The sequence below is a fragment of the Perca flavescens genome, chromosome 17 (genome assembly GCF_004354835.1).
Source record: "Perca flavescens isolate YP-PL-M2 chromosome 17, PFLA_1.0, whole genome shotgun sequence".
NCBI lineage: Eukaryota > Metazoa > Chordata > Actinopteri > Perciformes > Percidae > Perca > Perca flavescens.
The window spans coordinates 27,180,516-27,201,603 of record NC_041347.1 but is presented as its reverse complement, the minus strand read 5'-3'; the positions used below and the strand labels follow the sequence as shown (position 1 = coordinate 27,201,603).

Below are 21,088 nucleotides of genomic sequence, written 5' to 3'. Positions count from 1 at the left end.
TGTGTGTGTGTGTGTGTGTGTGTGTGTGTGTGTGTGTGTGTGTGTGTGTGTGTGTGTGTGTGTGTGTGTGTATGTGGGACCTGTCTTAAATGAGGACTGGCAATGTGGGCAAGGTGGGCAGGTAAATGGGGGCGGGGGTGGAAGAGATGGAAGGATGGTATGGTGATGGTATAGCTGCAGAAACAGCACCCCTGCTTTTCTCTGCTTCTCTTCATAGTCATCAGATTTACTTATCATATAATCAATAATATAGTGAGAGTAGAGGGAGGCAGGCCAGTACAGCCCGATCCAGTTGGGGAGAGTTCTAGCCCGACCAGGCACCTCTCTCTAACCTGCCTCTCTTAGTTATGCTATTATAATTCTGGACTGCCGGGGAAGTTCCTTCCTTCTTCTGACACACTGAGCTGCTCTCTCATCTTTCTTTTCATTTGTTTCCTTTTGTGAGCATGCTTGTCCCAGAAATGCTTGTTACTAACCTAGCTCTGGGGAGTTTAGACTTATTGTTAAAAGTCTTTTGCAGCACACTATTGGTAATCACCATACTGTTTTAGCGCATGGAACCTTAATAAATGAAGTTAATACATGAACACAATCACAGTGTGAAATACAGCACTGGAAACATAAGATAACATTGTATTGATCCATCCTTATTATAAGATAATGCATGATGAAATCAACATTTAAAAGATTAATACAATACTCTTAAACTTGAGTATTGAGTAACTATTCATATTTACTATGTAAATATGAATATGTGAAATTAAAGTAGCTTTTTTGATCAAAAGTGTAGAAATTGTCCAGATAAACAGAGTCATGATGATTATGCATCTTTTTTTTCACTCACACAGGGTGTAACTATATAGACACTGTTATCAGGAAAGTGTAGTTACACTTATTTGAGGGACTTGTAAGTGACTTGAGCTTCAGTGCACAAACGGTACAGTGATTTCATAAGCGTATAAAAGTTAAAATGTAAAAACCTAAGTATCATAAGGAATCATAAGTATCATGATATCATAAGTATCATATTGTATTTCCCTATATTTCCACATAAACCACAGTCATTACTGGACATAGATAGGCATTATGACTAAGCATTTCTTATTTTTTCAAACATACACACACACACACACACACACACACACACATGCGCACACACACACACATACAAATGCGCACACACACACACACACACACACACACACACAGTGAACTTGAGAAGTTTAAGTGCTTGCTTGTTGCATGTCCATAAGCTCCCTGTTTGCCAAGTGGGGAAGCACATCATGGCATTCTACAAGATAGATATAAATAGCTGTTAGTTTAGATATTACTTTACAGTGAGAAAAGTGGAAGACAAAGTGGAATTGCTCTTCATGTTATTGCAGTTTTTTACGATCACTATGACACTTTTTTCAATACTTTTAACAACTTTCCTAAACTCTTAACACAGTTAGCACAACATCCGTCTGTGTAGGCTATACAATTACAGTTTTTCTCAATTGTTTAAACACATTGGCCCACTCTGACATCACATTTTCAAAACAGTTAACACACAGGATAAAACTGAAGCTCAATGGCCAAAATGACTCATTTTGTTAGCAAAATGCTCTAACATTCACAAAACATTAAAAGCATGCAACATAAGCAAATATTTCCATCAAACACCACCACAACTTGTGGTCAAATTAATTTATTATTTTAATCAATCATTACACAATGGGCAACAAAATACAGCCATCAATATGAAATATTACACTTTACAAACTCAAATGGATAAGAAAAAAGCTACCAAGGGAAACTTATGGGTGGAAATACCTTTAAAAAAAAAAAAAAGATATATTTTATCTTTCACATTTAGTCCATTAAGCTCTTGACGATTATGCCACAGGTTCTCATCAACATCGCATTGAATGTTTTCCCTTGCAATGCACCGAGGGAAATACATCCTTGCATGGCGCATCCATCCCTGGCAGTCCTCTGCACCTATTGCCAGGCAACCAGCATTCATTGCCTCGAGGAGGGGCATCTGCTCATATTGCCAGTGATCATACACCTTCCACCTCCAAGCAGAGAAGAACTCCTCGATTGGGTTCAGAAAAGGGGAGTATGCAGGAAGGAATTGCATCATAATACGAGGCTGTGCTGCAAACCATTTGTTCACAAGGCGAGAGTGATGGAAAGCCACACTGTCCCAAATTATGACATACAGAGTCATGCCAGGCCTCAACAGCCCTCTCTCTTCGGGTGGAATCAGTATTTCAATGAAGTTCTTTCAATGAATTAAGAAATGTGATGAGGCGTTCTGTATTGTATGGGCCAATGGTTGGTATGTGGAGACCCCATCATTGGAGATGGCAGCACACATGGTGATATTGGCACCCCTCTGACCTGGCACTGTGACAGTGGCCCTCTGCCCAATGATGTTCCTCCCGCGTCTCCTCACTTTACAGAGGTTGAAGCCGGCTTCATCCACAAAAAGGAATTTGTGATGTGCCCCTTCAGCTTCAAGCTCCATTATTCTCTAAGAAAAAGAGCAAATTCATAAAGCAAATTACAGTATTCCAGTCGCATGTAACTATGGTAAACAAGGTATTACAATAACAAAATCTGTACCTGCACATACTGGAATCGTGCCTCCTTTACGATGTCAGAGTTTCTTTGAAATGGAACTCGGTACAGCTGCTTCATTCTGACATGGTTTCGTTAAAGGACTCGATCTATAGTTGCCAAACTCACACTGTTTATATTTCTAAATGCTCCTTGATCTGCAATTACCGCTGCCTGGATTTCACGCAGTCAGTTTGCCACTACCATATCTACAATGGCAGACTCCTGTTCAATAGTACATATCTTTCCTCTGCCACCAGTGTGTGGTAATGTGTGGATCCTATAAAGTAAAAGCAAAAAGCAAGTCAAAATTGGCATTACTGTATGACAGTCACATAAATGGGATTGATAAAACATCTGCATTACTGTAGACAGTTTGTTCTGCTAACAGGGCAATACAGTAAAGCTGAAATACACAGTGGTATACATTACAGTAACACTGTGAATTACCTGTTCCCATTCCGAAAAAGCCTGACAATAGATGCCACAGTGCTCCGAGTCAGAATGGGCTGGACCCTTTGTCCAGCCTCTCTTAAGGACAAGCCGTGATTGATGACATGGTCAATAATTGTCGCCCGAATTTCATTTGAAACTTGAGCTCAATTTTGTCCTCTTGCTGCTGCAGCTCCTCCACCACGCATACGGGCTCCTCTTCCTCTGGCCCCTCTGCGATGGCCTCTTACTCTATGGCCTCTTTGATCCATGCTTGCAAATAGCAACACAGAGGTGGCATCTTTATATGATTTATGATTTCTTTATTTAAAAGGGACAGTGCACATTAATCAACATGAGTACAATGTCCAACATGTAAATATGCCAGATTTAGCCGTACCGGCTAATTTTCATCTGCAATCCCTAGCAGGTATGCAGGTAGATGGATGAGGACTGATTGTTGATTGAAGAGTTGTGCAAATGAGTTTCACACAGGTGCATAGAGTTTTATAATTATGCAAGTACTTTCTATCAGCTGTGAATAGATGTTTTCCTTTTGTTCAACACAGTGAATCCAATAGAGTTTGGGGTCTTTCAATGAGATCTGTGGTAACTGTTTTGACAAAGGGTGTGAAAAATGTGTGAAACAAAGGAAAAAGTAAAACATTTGCAAGAGAAGACTTCTGCTGTGCTAATAATGTGATGATGAAGATAAAGCGGATCCCAGTTTCATTTAGTGTGTCTTAGCAAATGAGAAAAACTGTAACAACCTAGTTGTTACTAACCTAGCTCTGGGGAGTTTACTCCCCGGAGTCCTTATGTTTCTTCTTCGCAGAGCCATGCTCTGCGATTCCCTTCAACGCCCGGCCGCGTCCTGCTGCGTCTGCTGCAGCCACCCATGCTCTGCAGCGCCACGTTTCATCCCGCAACGTTCTGCTGTGACATGAACTACAACGACTACCTTCAAAGTCACTGCTCCATTATCTTTAATGCGACTATTATCGCCATCACACCCCCAACCGGCCCTGTCAGACACCGCCTACCAAGAGTCTGGGTCTGCCGAGGTTTCTTCCTAAAAGGGAGTTTTTCCTCGCCACTGTCGCAATAGCCACTGCTAATGCTTGCTCTTGAGGGAATTACTGTAATTGTTGGGGCTTTGTAAATTATAGAGTGTGGTCTAGACCTACTCTATCTGTAAAGTGTCTCGAGATAACTCTGTTATGATTTGATACTATAAATAAAATTGAATTGAACAGAATTAACACAAATTTAAAATGCTTGAACTTCTTTTACACACAAGCTCCACCAAAACCAAAACAATGGATCTTTACTGCCAAATTTACAAATACTTTCACACTGTATGTCAGAACAGATGACATCATGTTCTAAACCTAACTTATAGGCTAAAGTCAAAGTGAACAGCTGATCATATTGTAAATTGAAACACAAATGTATGCCCTGCATTTTATACATGCATTTATTGAGAAACAGCTGATTGAAGTTATGTGAATAGATCAATCACAGCTGATTCCCTTCTAGGAAGCACACTCAGGTGTTGAGGTTCTTTCAATCACATGATCATATGGTAGTACAGTAAAAGAGGACCTATTTGAACAATATACTGTAGATGAACACAGAAAATAAGAAAAATGTCTTCACGAGGGAGAGGAAGAGGAGTACAAGGACAATTCTGTCTCTGTCTCCTTTTTTTTCATAAACTGTACATTCTATAAAGCTACTCTGAGATGGGTCAATCATTTTGTGTATTGAATCTCTGCAGCAAAAGAAACAAATTGGTGAGCGGTTAGAGTAGGCGCACATATACTTGGAGGTTTGTGCCTCGACGCAGAGGTCCAGAGTTCAAATCTGATTTCCTGCATGTCTTCCCCTTCTCTCTCTCCCCTTTCTCAACTAGCTGTCCTGTCAAATAAAGGCGGAAAAGCCCAAAAAATTATCCTCAAAAAAAATGTACTAAAGCCAACAAAACAAAAATGTAGAGAGGCTTCAACAGAAACTGCAGTGCAAAACACAATCTATGATCAATACAATCACTTTTGTCTGTTGTATAAGGGCAGACCTGACTGACACATATCAGATAATGCAGTTTATGTAATTCCATGGGATGTTAGTGGTTTGTATGACATTGTTCTATGATTGACTAAATGTTCCTGTTGGGAGAACATGTGTTAGTGTTTTGGAAGAATTATTTGATTTTGAGACATGATTGCATTGTTTTGGTAAACATAGTGTATTGTGTTAGTGAATTATTGTATTTTGAAAATCAGCGTTGGAGTTTAGTTTACAATGTGTGATTTTGAGCATGAAATTAATTGTTTTGCCAATCGTGTGTTGTAGGTGTGTTGGTGCGTTAAGAGTTTAGGAAAGCTGTTAAAAGTATTGAAAAAATTGTCATAGCGATCGTGAAAAACTGTAAAACAAATGACAAAAGTAAATAAATGAAAAAGATAAGGGCTTGGTTTCTTAAAGACCCACTCCGATGAAAATCATGTTTTTCTAGGTGTTAACATGTTCTTGTAGCATTTTTCTGATGTTAGAGGACATATCTTGAGAAAAATAAGCTCAAAGTTGTATTTCTGAGTATTTCTGCATTCAAATGTCTGTGAATCAGTAGCAGACGCTAAAATGCCGGCTAAAATAGACTGGAGTTGTGACGTAGTAACTCCACTGGGCGGGGCCACAAGCCCAAACTTTAAAGAGTAGAAGCTGTAGGTCTAAGCTGAATAAGGCTGCACACTTCCTCATTTCTATGTAAAACATTACACACACACACACACACACACACACACACACACACACACACACACACACACACAGTATCATTCACAATAAACACCATACCAGTGATGAAGTTTAAACAAAAGTAAAAAACAAAAAAAAACAAAGACATCAGTGTTTTCTGGGAAGCTGCTCAGTATGTTTTATGTGGTTGAATGGATTAATTTAACTCTGCAGCGGTTACGTTTGTTGTTATTATACTTGAGAGACTTGACAGTTTAATGTACAGTTTTGACTACACACTAACATCAGTAATTCTGCCTTCACAAAAACAGACAATACTCCGTTATTGTACCCTGCTACTTCTGGAAAGCAAGATGCATTTAGTTGCGGAGCTTTGGGGTGCACCAGCTACCATATCAGCTAATTAAGTCCTTTCTCTGAGTCATTTTCAACACAAATGGTCTTAAATCTATTTCAGTATTCAAAGTGGTTACACTTGAGGAGCTTCAAATCATCACGGTTTATAATTTGTTTTGTAGCTGCAGAGAATCTGTTTTCCATTGGAGAGAGAAGAGAACAATCTTGTACAGCTTAAATTCTTTGATTAGTCAACACAAGTTCTCAAACAGCCCTTACTGTTTCAGAGAAATATGGGATTCCCCCACACAAAGCTGTAGCTGGTCAGTTCTGTTACTCAAAGAAAAGGTAATTGCCCAGTTACCTCACCAACAAGACCACAACTAACTTCAAAATATGGTCATAAACAGTATACTTCATCTAGAGGACAAAGAGCCTCCTGGCTCATTTTAGAACTCAGCGATAGCTGACCTTAAAGCCATGTGAGGGGATTGTGTTACTGTAACATGAAGCTGTCTTGTTGGGTTGTGTCATGCCAGTACATCATGGTACAGTAGCACCACAGTAGGCACTAAAGAACACACAAGAACAGTTCCAGGCCGTCACTATGATGAACACTTAACACCAGTCAGTGTCAGGATCAATTTCTGTGTAATAACCCTGTAACACCAAGTTTCCACATTTTCAAGTAAATTATATATTTTATAGTGTTAAACACATCATTTAAACATAAAAATATCTGTCAAACAAATACTGTATTTGTCCACCTACCTCCGATATATAAGCAACCTATTGTATTACTGTTTACAATCCTCATATAGAGCTGAGTTTACATGCGAGTATATACGTATGTGAATGCGTATGTATGTAATATGTATATACAATTTTAATATACAAACTTATATCTGTATACAGTATTCAAATGTTTATGTTTACCTGGGTCAGCTTTGTTATTGTGTATGAGCATTGAGAGCAACAAGCCTGGAGCAAATAATGCCAGTGTCAGAGCCATTGTATGTGTAATCACACTATTGGCCATTAAAGCGGATTCTGATTCTATAGAGAGTCAGCTTGCGTGAAAGAATATAAGATATGTTCTAATCTTGTTGTACACATAATGTGTTTAAGAATGTGAATATCTGAATGAAAGTTAGATACATATATTCAAAGATGTTTTAAAACATTCTGAATGGTGGTTAGGGTTCGCTTCTTTAAGGCAACTATTGAATGCTTTCATATTGTGCTTCACAAGGACAAGTCCCTCACTGGGTGGGGCTGTGAGGGCTGGAGGAGTCCTCGGCAATTTCTCAGATCTTTATCACACATCATACACGTGTGTATGCCCTCATTGAACCCAACCCAGTAGCAGATTATTTGTCAGTCATTCTCAGACCTTTGTTTTGAATAATCATCAGTGTTGTCTTGGTGACCACTGTAACCCATGCGACTGGTGTCATTTTGACAGGTTTGACAGGTTTTTCTTTATCTTTGTTCTAAGCTTCTGTAACAGTTTAATGGGTAATCCATGCGACAGCTATCATTATAACAGGTTGTTATTTCTTTATCTTTATTCTAAGCAGTCGTAATAATGGGACTAATAAAGTACTCCCTCTCTCTCTCTCTCTCTCTCACTGGGGTGAAACAGATATCCATGTTGCAGGTCATGTTGCTTGTTAGCGAGTGAGGGGACAATGGAGCGGGAGATTGGTCGAAGAATCGGCGCAGCAGGTGCAGTATTACATTCAATTTATCACACCGTTGTGACGAAAAGAGAGCTGAGCCAGAAGGCAAAGCTCTCGATCTACCGGTCAGTTTTCGTTCCTACCCTCACCTATGGTCATGAAGGCTGGGTCATGACCAAAAGAACAAGATCCAGGGTACAAGCGGCCGAAATGGGTTTCCTCAGGGTGGCTGGCGTCTCCCTTAGAGATAGGGTGAGAAGCTCAGTCATCCGTAAGGAGCTCGGAGTAGAGCCGCTGCTCCTTCGCGTCGAAAGGAGCCAGTTGAGGTGGTTCGGGCATCTGGTACGGATGCCCACTGGGTGCCTCCAGCTGGGAGGAGGCCTCGGGGAAGACCCAGGACTAGGTGGAGGGATTATATCTCCAACCTGGCCTGGGAATGCCTCAGGATCCCCCAGTCGGAGCTGGTAAATGTGGCTCGGGAAAGGGAAGTTTGGGGTCCCCTGCTGGAGCTGCTCCCCCCGCGACCCGATACCGGATAAGCGGACGAAGATGGATGGATGGAGGTCAAAGGTAATTCATCCAGTGGCATATTTCTACATCTAATGAGATGGATTGGCACAAACATTTGTACAGACATTCGTGGTTCCAGGAGGATTTGTCTTACAGTTTTTTTCCGATTGCTAAACGACAGTGGGCACAACTGGAGTCACATGTGCAAAACTCAAACTACAGTCTTCACTACCTACAGTCACATGAGCTAAACAGTTCACATCACCTGCAAAACAGGCTCAGTGCAGCCAAACAGTATGCACAAGCCTCACTGAGAGAACACACACTGTCACTCAGAACACACTGAGGGTGAAAACACTAGCATCAAACACCAATACAGAAATTACAAACTTTTTCAATCTTTACAGTTTGAACAATTTGAGTGACTTTTACACTACTCAATAGTTTATTTAAGGACAAAATATAGATTGTATAGCATACAACTTTTTACATAAGGTAAAAAAGAAGGAATGAAAATCAGCAGTTTTCTTCAATATAGTATTTTGTCATCTCTAAATAAAAATGAATGTGGTGTTTCTATTGCTTTCACCGCCATTACTTTCTGAAAAACAGTAAGAACGCAGTTTTACTATTGTAAAGATATAGTGTTTTCACTTTTTTTTATAGCTGTGTACATAACCTCAGACATCTTACCTGGACATATTGGTATCTTTGCTCTTTTACCCGTTTCTCTCAAACAGTACAGTGTATAATTGTTTCATTCTTATTTCGTGTTTGTATACAAAAAAAGACTTTCTGAGCTTTCTCTGTATAAATACCATATATGTTCACTACCTAGTCTAAAATAAGACACCTACTTAGGCTTTCAGCTAAAATTGCAATCAGCAGTGTTTGATAGGCACCAGACTGAAATCTACTCTGTTTTGAATGTGTGGTTAACAGTTGTGACAGCAGTGTGTTAGCATTTGACCAAAATTGTTATTTTTGGGACTCCAGACCAGTCAGATCGACTACATTTGGCACAGAAAGATTCTTAGTTTCACATCTTTACTAGCCAGACGTCAAATTCTCTTACAGTGGAAGTCTCCAAACCCTCCTTCAGTTTCACATTGGTTTAAAGATGTAATGTCTTTCTTGAAACTTGAGAAAATTAAGTACACAATAGGCGTTTTTCCATTACATGGTACCTGCTTGACTCGCCTTGACTCGACTCGGCGCACTGTGCGTGGCTGGTCGTCATAGCGACTGCCGTAGGCGTGGCTTGGTAGCATTGCATTTCCCCCGACTCATTTCCTGGTTCTCCTTCTCCGTAAACAACATCAAATCAACAAGATAGTTAACTTTTCCTGCTCCAGATTTCCCACCGTGGTCAGAAAGAACAGGGGAGACACTTTGTTTCTCTCACTAGGACTCTAGAGTCACTACTCGCTGCGGAGCTAATCGCCGGCACTCTCTCACTGATCCTTCGCTCACCAGCTACACACACACACACACACACGGCAACTCGACACACACAGCAGCGCACCAGTATAACCATCAGGCCACTTGTATGCTACGCAGAAAGCTCTACCGTGGAGCCTCAGGCAGCAAAAAAACACCGCTGGCTAAACTATTTAAAAATGCCGTCTGTCGCTAACAACGCAGTGATCAGTGACGATTCTTTCCGACCAATCTGTAGCCTGTAGGGTTTCACGTCACCTTCTCGGCTCGTCTCAGCTCACTTGGAACCTCAACTGAGGAGGTACTAAAAAAAGTACCTGTTAGCAGGTACCAGGTACTTTTTTTCGTAATGGAAAACCAAAAAAGGCGAGTAGAGTCGAGGCGAGGCGAGTAGGTACCATGTAATGGAAAAGCGCCAAATGAGAGGTAACACTGATAAGTTTTTGTCCATATATGGCAGCCTTTTCTATCATATTTCGCAGATTTACAAGTCTTACCAGACTAAGTTCTGTTATATTTTGTATGTATGTATATGATTCCAACTAAGCCAGGGTGGGGTTCCACAGCTGCAACAACTGTTCATCTGTACACAAGTATCAAACACCAAACGCAATAGCTTTGTGGGCGGATCTCGATCTCTTGCGCCCGACGCAAATCTAAAATGGGTTGATAGGGACCATGCATATTTATGAACATTGTTGTATAAAAACACCAAGTACATATGCCAGAATTAGTAAAAATAACTACTTTCCATTTGCAGTCCCTAGGCAGGTGACATAAGACTAATATAGAGACAACAAGCAATCATACAGCACTCATTCACTATACACTACAAGGTACACATAATGGTGACATTGACAAAACAAACAAGCAAAACAACAAAAATACATGATGACAAAGACGTTATTCATCCACCTCTATACTGCATTCAATTTAGCAGTGAATGTGTGGGTAAAGAAATGTGTGACTGTTAAAAGTGAGTGCATCTCTGGTTTTCTAGAAGCCACTGTTTTAAATTAGTTTTAAAAGTGTTGAATGTAGGACACTCTCTTATTGGGAGGGTCAAACTATTCCAGAGTTTACCTCCTATTATTGACAACACGTTTTGTCCAAAAGTGGTGCGTCTAAATGGTATTACACAGTCCCCTTTTACAGAGGCCCGTGTACTTCCTCCGCTTTCAAGTCTCAGGATGAAGCTATGCAGCGGAGGGGGGCAAGATTATATAACACTTTATATATCAAAAAGATATTTAAGATCACAGACAACCTCCGCAATTATTAGAAAATACTAGAGGTCCCCAGGCAACCCTAGTTCCGTGCAATTAGGGCTAATGGCTGTGTTAAACCTGCTACAAGGACACACACTAGCCTTCACTCTGTGAACTAGAGAAGTGTGCCTGCTGCTTGGCATGTGTCCCATAATCAGCTCCCTGATTCTGGGTTTTTGCCATATGGGAAAGCACCTCACGGTTGATGAGGCCCTGGATGTGACAGTAGCATTAATCCAGGAGTCCATGAATGCCAGTGATAGTGATAGTTTTACTAGTACTTTATGACATCTAATCACCAGTTCATGTACATAGTATAGTATAGAGGTTTAGCCTCTTTATGTCTATAAAATAACACGGTCTGTAAATTGTTCTGACAATGGTCTTTTGACTGAAACATTCACTTTTTGTTCCTCTTTTTTCAAAATGTGTCACTTTTTCCACATCGAATTTTTTTTTAATTCTTTTTGCATCTTAAGAGCCTCATCCAATTTTTTGGTCAGTGTGCAGGCATGCAATGGGACTGTTGATTTTGGCTAAAAGCCTAGATTCAAGAGCACAAACCCTTTCACAATTCCAACATACATATACGCCAAATATAAAACATTCCAAGATCGACAAGATCACTGGACAATATTCTGCACTATGCATATTTATGTATTTATCACTCTTGTTACCTCCAACTGTGCAATATGTCGTATCTATTCATCCGCACCTTACTCATCTGTATATCTGTGTATATGTACTGTCTATATAAGAGTGTTTATTGTGTAAATATATCTGTTTTTATTACTTTTATTATTATAACTAATTCTATTTTTTCTTGTTCTTATACTTTATGTATATTTGTTTCTCCTGTGTCTACTTAATGTGTATTTGTGTTATTCTGATGTGTGTACATTGTTTTTCTTTTGAGCTGCTGTAGCACAGGGATTTCCCCAGTGTGGAATTAATAAAGTCTATCTTATCTTATGAACAATAGCAGTGCATAAACACAGTGGATGACTCACTTCCTATCACAAGACTCCTCACAAGTATACCCCCACCTTACCCGTTTTACCAGCAGACAGAAATCATCAGATAGTAGAACATACCTCTGCTGTTGTACAACAATATGAACAACTTTCATTTTCAAATAATGGGAGTTTATTTTAGTTTGACAACAAAAGCAAATCACAATGAAAGAGCTGAAACAGAGGTCTAATGCAGTTAATGCTACAAACATGATTATAGTGTTTAAAATTCCATATGGTAATCTGAGTAAACAGATGGATTTATAATTTAAGACTAAAAAACATACAATGACTGAACATAATGTACTCAAAATATAATGCATTCCGATACAAAACAAACTAAATCTTTACGCACTAAAAGCTAGGCGCACAAACAAAGCTAGCTTTTGTATTGGACATTACATTGTATACGCTATTATATTCACCATGTAGATTGTAATTTATATAAATATATATGTACATATAATATAAAGCATCATGTTATCAAATCATTTAAGATTTTCTAACTATATTGAGTATAATACCCAAATGTATGAACATATACATATATAATAATTTGATATAATATATAATACATCATAAGATGTTATCACGCAGAATAATATTTATTTAAAGAGATATGTATTTTTCTACACAGTAGAGCAAAAAGCAAAGAAATTACTGTGTGTTAAGGCTTTAGGTTGAGGTTAAAGAGATTGCTGTAATGCTACAGGACCAGAAAGTGCACTATCTGGTGCTCCATTACAAGTCAAAAAGCTTCCACAGCTTAGGCTCACGTTAAGACCAATATTTTGGGGTCCTGAGTGGACCAGGAGCCTGTATCACAAAGCAAGATTAGTGGGTTAGCCAGCTGTCTTTAGGCTTAACTTCGGAGCAGGTTGTCATTCCAACAGGGTCCCAACATGGACAATACTGAGTTTACACTAAACTGACCACAAATTAAGAGTAGCCTATTTATACTTTTATGTCAGTAGAATCACTTTGTATTTCCAGACTTTCTTTGGGTGAAAACATAACTTTTTCCTGCAGATGTAACCTAATGTCGCTGGTATCACAGTTTCATCTCATAAAACAATGTTAGCTCACCCAAAGAAAACCAGACTAGTCTGATCTTGCTGCGTGTTACAGGCCCCTGGGTATATTAGTAGGAATTGGCCCTCAAAGTGCACTCACTGGCGCCGCAGAGAGTCCGTCAGCTTCCACAGCCTCAAGAACTATTCATCTGTGTCACCAATTAATGACTATTGGCTGTGCAATTATTATCACAGCTGAGACTGTTAAAAAAAACTATGATTACATGGTGCTGTACATTAAGTCAATGCTAGAAGCTGACTGGAGATTTAAAAATATGTCTGTAGACAACTTGATTTGATTTTAGCTTAAAAGTGAGCAGAATAACAAAACAAAAAAAGGAAGCTTATAGTGGCAAGATATTATAAATGCTGTATCTCATTGTGTTTGCTTAAGTCCAAACTAATTACACCATACACTAACTACAAAGTGCATGCACGTTCCTCCACATCCGGCATGTTGTTCTGTGTCTTCACAGAAGTGTAAAAGAGGTTTCCACAGCTGTATACCAAAAAAAAAAAAAAAAAACAGCACATTAGAAAACATGCCAGATAAGGGCAGTTAGTGTCTTGTTATACAAAGATTTACATAATTTAAGTACCGGAATGTTCGATTCTTGAACCCCAGCCATAGCCCCAGCCCCAGCAGAAGCAGTGGGACAACAATAGGAGCAATCCAGTGGTAGTGAGCAATCGCTGTCAAGAGAAGAGATTTTGTGTTTAACAGTTGATCCAACGATAGGCAATTAATTGTGGTTCCCAAAATGTCAAACATTTCCTTTAAAGGTGTGTTCAGACAGAAAGCAAAGCAAAAGTTGTTTTTGTTCCTGTCTTTCCCTCTAGCCTCTCTCCTTTCACCTCTTGTGTCTGTATGTTTAGGAAGCATATCCATAAAGCAGTCCAGATGAGCTCAAATTTTTCTCTCAAGTTGAAACATTTTAAACTTGTGCCCGTGCGTCTTCGCCTCACTAGCCTCTGCCTAGGAAAATGTTCTTCTACTCGTGCCCACTTGCGTCTATCTATTGAGTTAGTATGCAATCGTGTCTAAAATCCCCTTGTGTTCTGTGTGAACACACCTGAACACTGCTGTATCAAGAGTGTAAGCAATAAACAACATTAGGCAAGACCAGTTCAGTCACTGTACAGTATTGTGTACAGTGTAATCCACTGATTTGTGTTACAATATATCTGGGGATAAATAGGAAGCACAAACACAGTACCTAACTGAGCAAAAAAGGCATAAATTGTGAATGAAATCAATTTCTACCCATTTTTGCCAGTTAAAACATGAGATGCTGTTATTGTGAGGTTTCATTATGTGTCACTGCTTCCTGTTGACTTCATGTGACAGGATGTGGTTTGCCTGGAAGTGCTTTCATTCATAAATACTACCCAAAAAACCCAGACCGATTTTATTCACACTTCATGCCTTTCTGCTCAGTTCAAATATGTGTTATGTCTGAATCATATCTCTTTTTTAGATAACTGTTATCTCATACCTCTTATGGATGTAACCCATATCTGATACAAATATAAAACTACAATATAATTCACTTAAATTAATTGAGTTCCTACCTTCTCCAGTCTGCAGAAATGCGCTGACCTGTCCACTGCAGTTGGCTGTAAAAAGAAGATATTCTTACTTCATGAGATTGTATGAATAGAATAGCCATTTACTTCAAACTAAATCAAGGAGAGAAAAAAGAAACATATGAAGCAAAGTCTGAGAGATCATAATACTCACTAGTGCAGGTTGCCTCTCGCCTCCCCTAAACAGAAATAATTGGTTTTCATTATCTTTAAGTTTCAGTAAATACAGTTCTTAAATCTTCTCATCACACACAACCAAATATTATTAAAATGGATCAGTTTATATCAACATAATTCAGAAAAAACTAACTTTACTTTGTATCTCTGCATAAAATCCTTCATGCATGCAGTTACGTCAACAGTGTAATACTGTACCTCGGTCAGGCAGTCGCGATTGTAATAGATCACCTCTGAGCACACATTAGTAAGAAGAGTCTGGTGGCTTTTCATCTCCACCTGCTTATCCATAGGTGTCTCGTGGGTAGCCAGCGGGAACTTCTAAAGTGGACATATAGAAGACCGTAAAATCCAAACAGCTTTACAAACTAGTTAAGATTGACACTTCATATGAATGGTGACCTTTTGGGCACATATCTGTACTATCATCTTCATCAAAACAAGCACATGTATCACAAATCATTCTTACATGAGTACAGCTGACTTAAACTACAGTTAAAGGGCCTACCTTTCAGAGATTTTGCTTACTATGACAAGTAAAAAATGTCTGCCATGACAGAGGTATATGTGGGATAGTGTTTTAACTTACAGTGCCGTTAGTCCACTGGTAATAGCAGCCGGTTTCATTGAACTCTGGGACATTGTAACGTGTCCGTCTACCTTCATGAGTCACAGTGCAGGGAAGGTCCTGAGCTATGCAGATACCCAAAAAGACTGGGGGAGAAAAAAAAGGGAAAATGCATTACCAGAAGCATGATCTTGTCTTAGCCTTTATTCTAGATATGATAATACAATTACAAGACTGGAACCACACATGTTGTGTAAGCTCCAAAAACTGTTAAAATAACTTTGTTGTGTTGTTAAGCTTTCATCCTCTGCACCCCATAAACACCAGGATTAGGATTTTTAGTGATGACGATGTCTTGTGCTAAACGTTTCTTTTACACTGCGTCTTTTCACAAACAGTAATAATAATAACAGTAGTAATAATAATAAAACTAATGTAGTTTCTTTTTTTCTTTTTGCGTATTCAAATACTCTGTACAGGTGAACACATATTGTAAACACCAGCAGTTGATCATTCGGACAGCCCATGAAGGCATCCCTGCCACTGTCACCACACTTAAGTTGTTATCCTAGTTAGATTCCTAAATTCATTCCACCCAATGGCCCGTGTGCTTCATGTCTGTAGCCTATTGCCCATGTCAGCCATATCAGCCCCACCAAAAAAGAGATGAATATCAGCCATTATATTGCCAACAGGCTCAAAAATCCAGTATTGTGGAGCTGCTATCCTGTGTCAATTATTTTACAACTTTGCTCAACTAACTCTACAGCCCCTAAACAAGAGAGGAACACAGTGTTGATACTGTTGATATTGTCCCGTCCCCCCCTCCTCCTCCTCCACTCACCAGACTCCCTCCACACAAACACAAGAAAAAATGTCTGGGTGACGTTCTTGATGATGAAACATTTTCGGAAGAATATTTTTGGCAACAACTGTCGAGCAATCGTGCCTCGAAGAAACAACATGGCTCAGCAAAACAGAAATCACATTTTCCACATATTTAGGATAGTTTATTTCTTGCGAATAATCCACCATAACGTTTTCTAACATACAAAAAAATATAACTTCTCGTTATAACTGCTTAAAGCTGGGAGTGCGTACGTATGCGCGTTTGCGTGTGTGTTTGTGTTTGTGTGTCATGTCATGCTTTTTATAGTAAATGCCTTCATATCATCCGATCTCTCATTCTCATTCATTAATTTACAGGGATGTTTATGAAATGATGCAATGAACCGATTATTGATATTATTGATTACAGATAGAGATAGAGTAAGCCTACTCTGATTACGCAATCTGCGGGCTATATGGTTAATTCATTAAATAAAAGTTTAGCATATACTTACCGTGGTAGACGATCCACAGGTAACCCACGCGCTTCGGCATCCTGTCTGCAGCCCGACTGACGGTCGCTATAGCACACCTCTCTTTACGTTATAAACCAACTTGCTCTCTCGTCCTTCACGGTGTAGGCTACACTCGGCGTGTGTGTATTCTGTCAGTAGCGTGCCGTCACTTATGCTTGAGAAATGACTCAATTCTCGCTAGCTCCTCTCCTCACTACACTCTCCGTAAATTGAATGGACTTCCCCTGAATATCAGCTGAAAGAAGAGACAGGTTCTCTAACTTTTAGATCGCCTGATCATCACCCCACTAGGAGGTGTGGATCTTAGATGATGATGCAACAGACTCTGTGTGTCAGACTTCACTGGAGGAAGAAGAGAAGTGGAGACTAGGGTGACCATACGTCCCGGTTTGACCAGGACAGTCCCGATTTTGAAGTTAATGTCCCGTGTCCCGACAAAAGCCTGTCGGGACGCTAAAATGTCCAGGTTTTAGGAGGAGCGGCGTCAGACGATTTTGCTGGGGCTTGAGCCCCGAATGTTTTGAGTGTAATCCCAAATGTAACTTTTTCCAGATTATTTTTCCGAGGCGAATTCGCTTTATTTTCGAACGCGGACGTAAATATGGGTCGAACTTCCGGTTTTTGTGCGGGACTTCCGTTCCATTGCTTCCCTGGGCAACACTAACACAAAACTTTAGCTTAACTAAATTGGTTAACTATGTCGTGGGAACATTTCGAAAAATCGCTTAATAGTCCAAATGGCAGGTCAGTGCCACACCCTCAAACTATTCATGAGTGGGAGGATGACATGAAGAAGTGGCCTCAGATCACGTACGAGGACGTATTTAATTATTTTGTGTTGTCACTTGGTGCGGATGGGTCTACAATGCGCAATTATAAAAGTACAGAGGCGTATCAGTACCTTCACAGTGGAAAAGTTGGGAAGGTGTTAATCAATAACAGCATCATCGATGACCTGGTATTTATGAAGGCTGATGTTCAACCAAGCCAAAGCAAGTCTGACGTTCACTCTGCATGGATCCTGACTACATCTACCGGCACTGTTGAGACGGCCGGGTGCTCCTGTGTCGCGGGACAGGGGAAGTCCTGCAGTCACGCAGCGGCGATCTTATGGAAGGTAAGTTAATGAATTGCCTGTTAAATTGTCTGTTTTATATACAGTGTATGGTTCAGTGTCAAAATATACTAACTTTAGCTGTTGCCTCGTTGTGATTAGATTGTCAGTTTATTTTACACAGATAGCAGTACTAAATGTTTGGGATTGAACTAACGTTACAATTTGATATCAAAACGTTAACTGAACTGTTGCCTACCTCATAATGTTTAGGCTTGAAGTTTGACACAACATTGTACCAATCTGATGTGTACTCACCGAGCTCTTGATGCAAGTTTGTCACATTAAAATAAACTAGATTTTAGATTAAGCTAGATTTACATTGAAGCTTCGAGTTTATTTCTATTTGATACCCAAACAATACAAATAAGTGCTAAAGAGCTGATGAAAACATTGGCTTCTAAAGCATCTGTTAAATCAAATTTAGTATATGACTAACGTTTTTATTTTTTAATTAACAGATCGTGCACCTTTTCCAGATAAGTAAAAGTCTAATCTCTTGTTCATTGATGCTCCTTGGGTTAAGGTAAGGTCATTCAAGTTTGGGTAAATGTTATATTCTGTCAGCACACCACATTTTGGTGAACCACCTCTTCTGTGTAGGTAAAGTAAGTTTCTATTTTCACCAATTCTAATTCATACCAGTCTAATTTCGAATGGCAATTTGTTTAAGTACATCATCAAGGTAAGTTGAAAAATATATTATTATATTTTCTATACAAGTATTGTGACACCAAGGACTGTAATACATTAAAAATATGCAACTGTTCTATTTAAACTTTGTTAAAGGTGCAGTTTGCGGTCTCCAAAGGTATGACTGGATTGTCCTGCACAGATGAGCAGCGCCACTGGAACTCAGGGACACGGCGTAATTTAGTCCCCGAAAGGTTGAGCAATATATGTTTCAGGCACCACAAAAAGTTCTGATGTCTCTGAGAACATCCTGCCCATCTCTCCATCTCTACCGCCAACTCCGGCCTACAGCTCACATGAAGCACTGAAGATGAGCTTAGAAGTCGCAAATGTTCCAGTGGGCAGCCTTCTGCACAAATGCATATCTGCTGAACCAGAGCAAATTCCAGCAGCTCCCACACAGCTCCAGCAGCCTCATAGTGAACATGGCACGGACATACAGTGCCAGAAATGCATGTCATTTTATGATATGTACATTAAATTAGATGGGGATAAATGTGCCAGTTTGGAGGAGTCCACTAAAATGCAGAGTGCCTCCCACTTGTGGTTTGATGCTCGTAAATTAAGAGTAACCGCTAGCTCTGCAAAAAAGGTCCCCGTGCGTGCATCTACTAAGCCAGATAACTTTCTTAGAGAGCATCGGTTTCCTAGGTTCCACGGGAACACTGCAACCAGGTATGGCCAAATAATGCCATAAGTGAAATGTTTAAATTTAGTTGTTTTACCCTTTTTCAGAGGTGTCAATTCCAGGTTCAGAAAGTAAAAGTCCACAGTAAAAGTGTTTATTCCACCAATGAACTCAGCCAGCTGATTTCACTAACTAATTAGTGAAATCAGCTGGCTGAGTTCATTTTTAAAGTGAATAATTGTAATTACATTCAATGTAAACAAATTACATAAGTTAATAAATTCCATTAGTGAAATACTGTATCTTTTTGCCAGTTTATGTACATAAAATACACTTCTTTAGTTATTTACATGTGGTTAGGGCAACATCCACTCGATTGAAAAAACAGATTGAAAAACTCGATTGAAAAAACAGATTGAAAATTTTAATACACATTTTAGTTGGACACAAGTTAAATATCATGTTTTTTTATCTGTAAACATTTAAATAGTCTAAAAATAAGTTGATATTATACAATACTTGAAAAGGTGCCAAACACAATAACTATTTTTTAAAACCTGAGATCCAAAACACATTCTTGTGCATTATAATTTCATCATCAATATTTGATCCATTATGTGCATCTTAAAGTTTGCTTTATAGAACTGTTCCAGATATTTAACATGATCAAAAAAGGCACTGAGAGAAAGGCCTGTGTACAACACACAGCTAGTGTCATTCTTCAGGATGGCAAGGGCAAGGGGCAACACCTGTATTAGTGCTCATTCAAATAATCATATTGCTTCCAATTTTTACAAATGCCCTGGGCTAGCAGGGATGAAAAAAATACAGATACATCAATAAATATACAGAGAGAACAAACTTAAAAGACAGTTGGCTTTATGTGAGAGCATACAGGTGAAACTCGAAATATAAGAATATGGTGCAAAAGTTCATTTATTTCAGTAATTAAACTTAAAAGGTGAAACTAATATTATATAATGCATGTAATGAGTCTATATAATATATTAGTTTCACCTTTTAAGTTTAATTACTGAAATAAATGAACTTTTGCCCCATATTCTATAATTAAACATCCGTTAACTTACCTGTGTCTGCTAACCTCCTGACACGTCTCCTTAGAGTTTTTATTGGGACTTCGTAGCCCAGCCACTTTTCTGGTATCGGGTGGTCTTCTGTAGGTCTTGTGTTCACGAAATGAAAAGAACAAACATACGGTCGCTTCGGTGGTTTCTTCAAATTTAAAGCTTTTAACCACAGGCGAAGGGGTTCCTCATTCTTCGGCGGCGGGCAAAGGTCGAAGGGTACATCGCATATACATTCAGCTCTCGTACGCGTTCGGTGATTAAAACACTCCTGCTCCAAATAAATTTTTCTTTTGTACCAGTTATTATGACACCCTCTAACTGCACAAACAATCCCAGTCTTCCTCGAAGCCATAACGATTTGTTAACTTAGTTGTTACGAAGGATTAACTGCTACGGTGAAAAGTGAGTTTAGCTAGCCAGTGAGCGGAAGTGCTTGACCGGAAGTCTCGCACAAAAATCCGTCGACTGGCTGCGTTCGTATTTCCGTTAAAAATACATGCAGGGTCCGACCATGTTGTGTTTGTTGCCGTCTCTACGTGGAGGAAAAGCTGTGAAAGCCGGGTGAAGTTTTTGGAGGAATCCTAGCCAAATTAGTGTAATACATTGATGCCATCAACACAAAGTTAAGGAGCGCAATACTAATGATTTAGTTTGAAGTTCCTGTGACGTGATGTTTACAGTCTATTGTTCAGACTAAACCCCACGGAGCTCTGAAGAAGACCTGTGCGTCTCTTAGTGTCCACTCTCT

At 39.3% G+C, this 21,088-nt stretch overlaps 1 protein-coding gene across 2 annotated transcripts; it reads right to left on the bottom strand.

The window, feature by feature from the left end:
- Positions 1-12,637: 12,637 nt before the first annotated feature.
- LOC114571879 (uncharacterized) lies at positions 12,638-20,850 on the bottom strand. 2 transcript variants are annotated; one of them, XM_028603138.1, is made up of 8 exons: positions 19,350-19,378; positions 16,797-17,052; positions 15,475-15,599; positions 15,084-15,206; positions 14,863-14,887; positions 14,694-14,738; positions 13,721-13,814; positions 12,638-13,620 (listed from the first exon to the last, which is right to left on the bottom strand). In XM_028603138.1, the coding sequence occupies exons 2-8, from the start codon at positions 16,834-16,836 to the stop codon at positions 13,542-13,544; spliced, it is 531 nt and encodes a 176-aa protein (XP_028458939.1). In that variant the 5' UTR covers positions 16,837-17,052; positions 19,350-19,378; the 3' UTR covers positions 12,638-13,541. The 2 variants fall into 2 exon arrangements, with proteins under 2 accessions (XP_028458939.1, XP_028458938.1); XM_028603137.1 differs by lacking the exons at positions 16,797-17,052; positions 19,350-19,378 and adding an exon at positions 20,341-20,850.
- Positions 20,851-21,088: the final 238 nt, after the last annotated feature.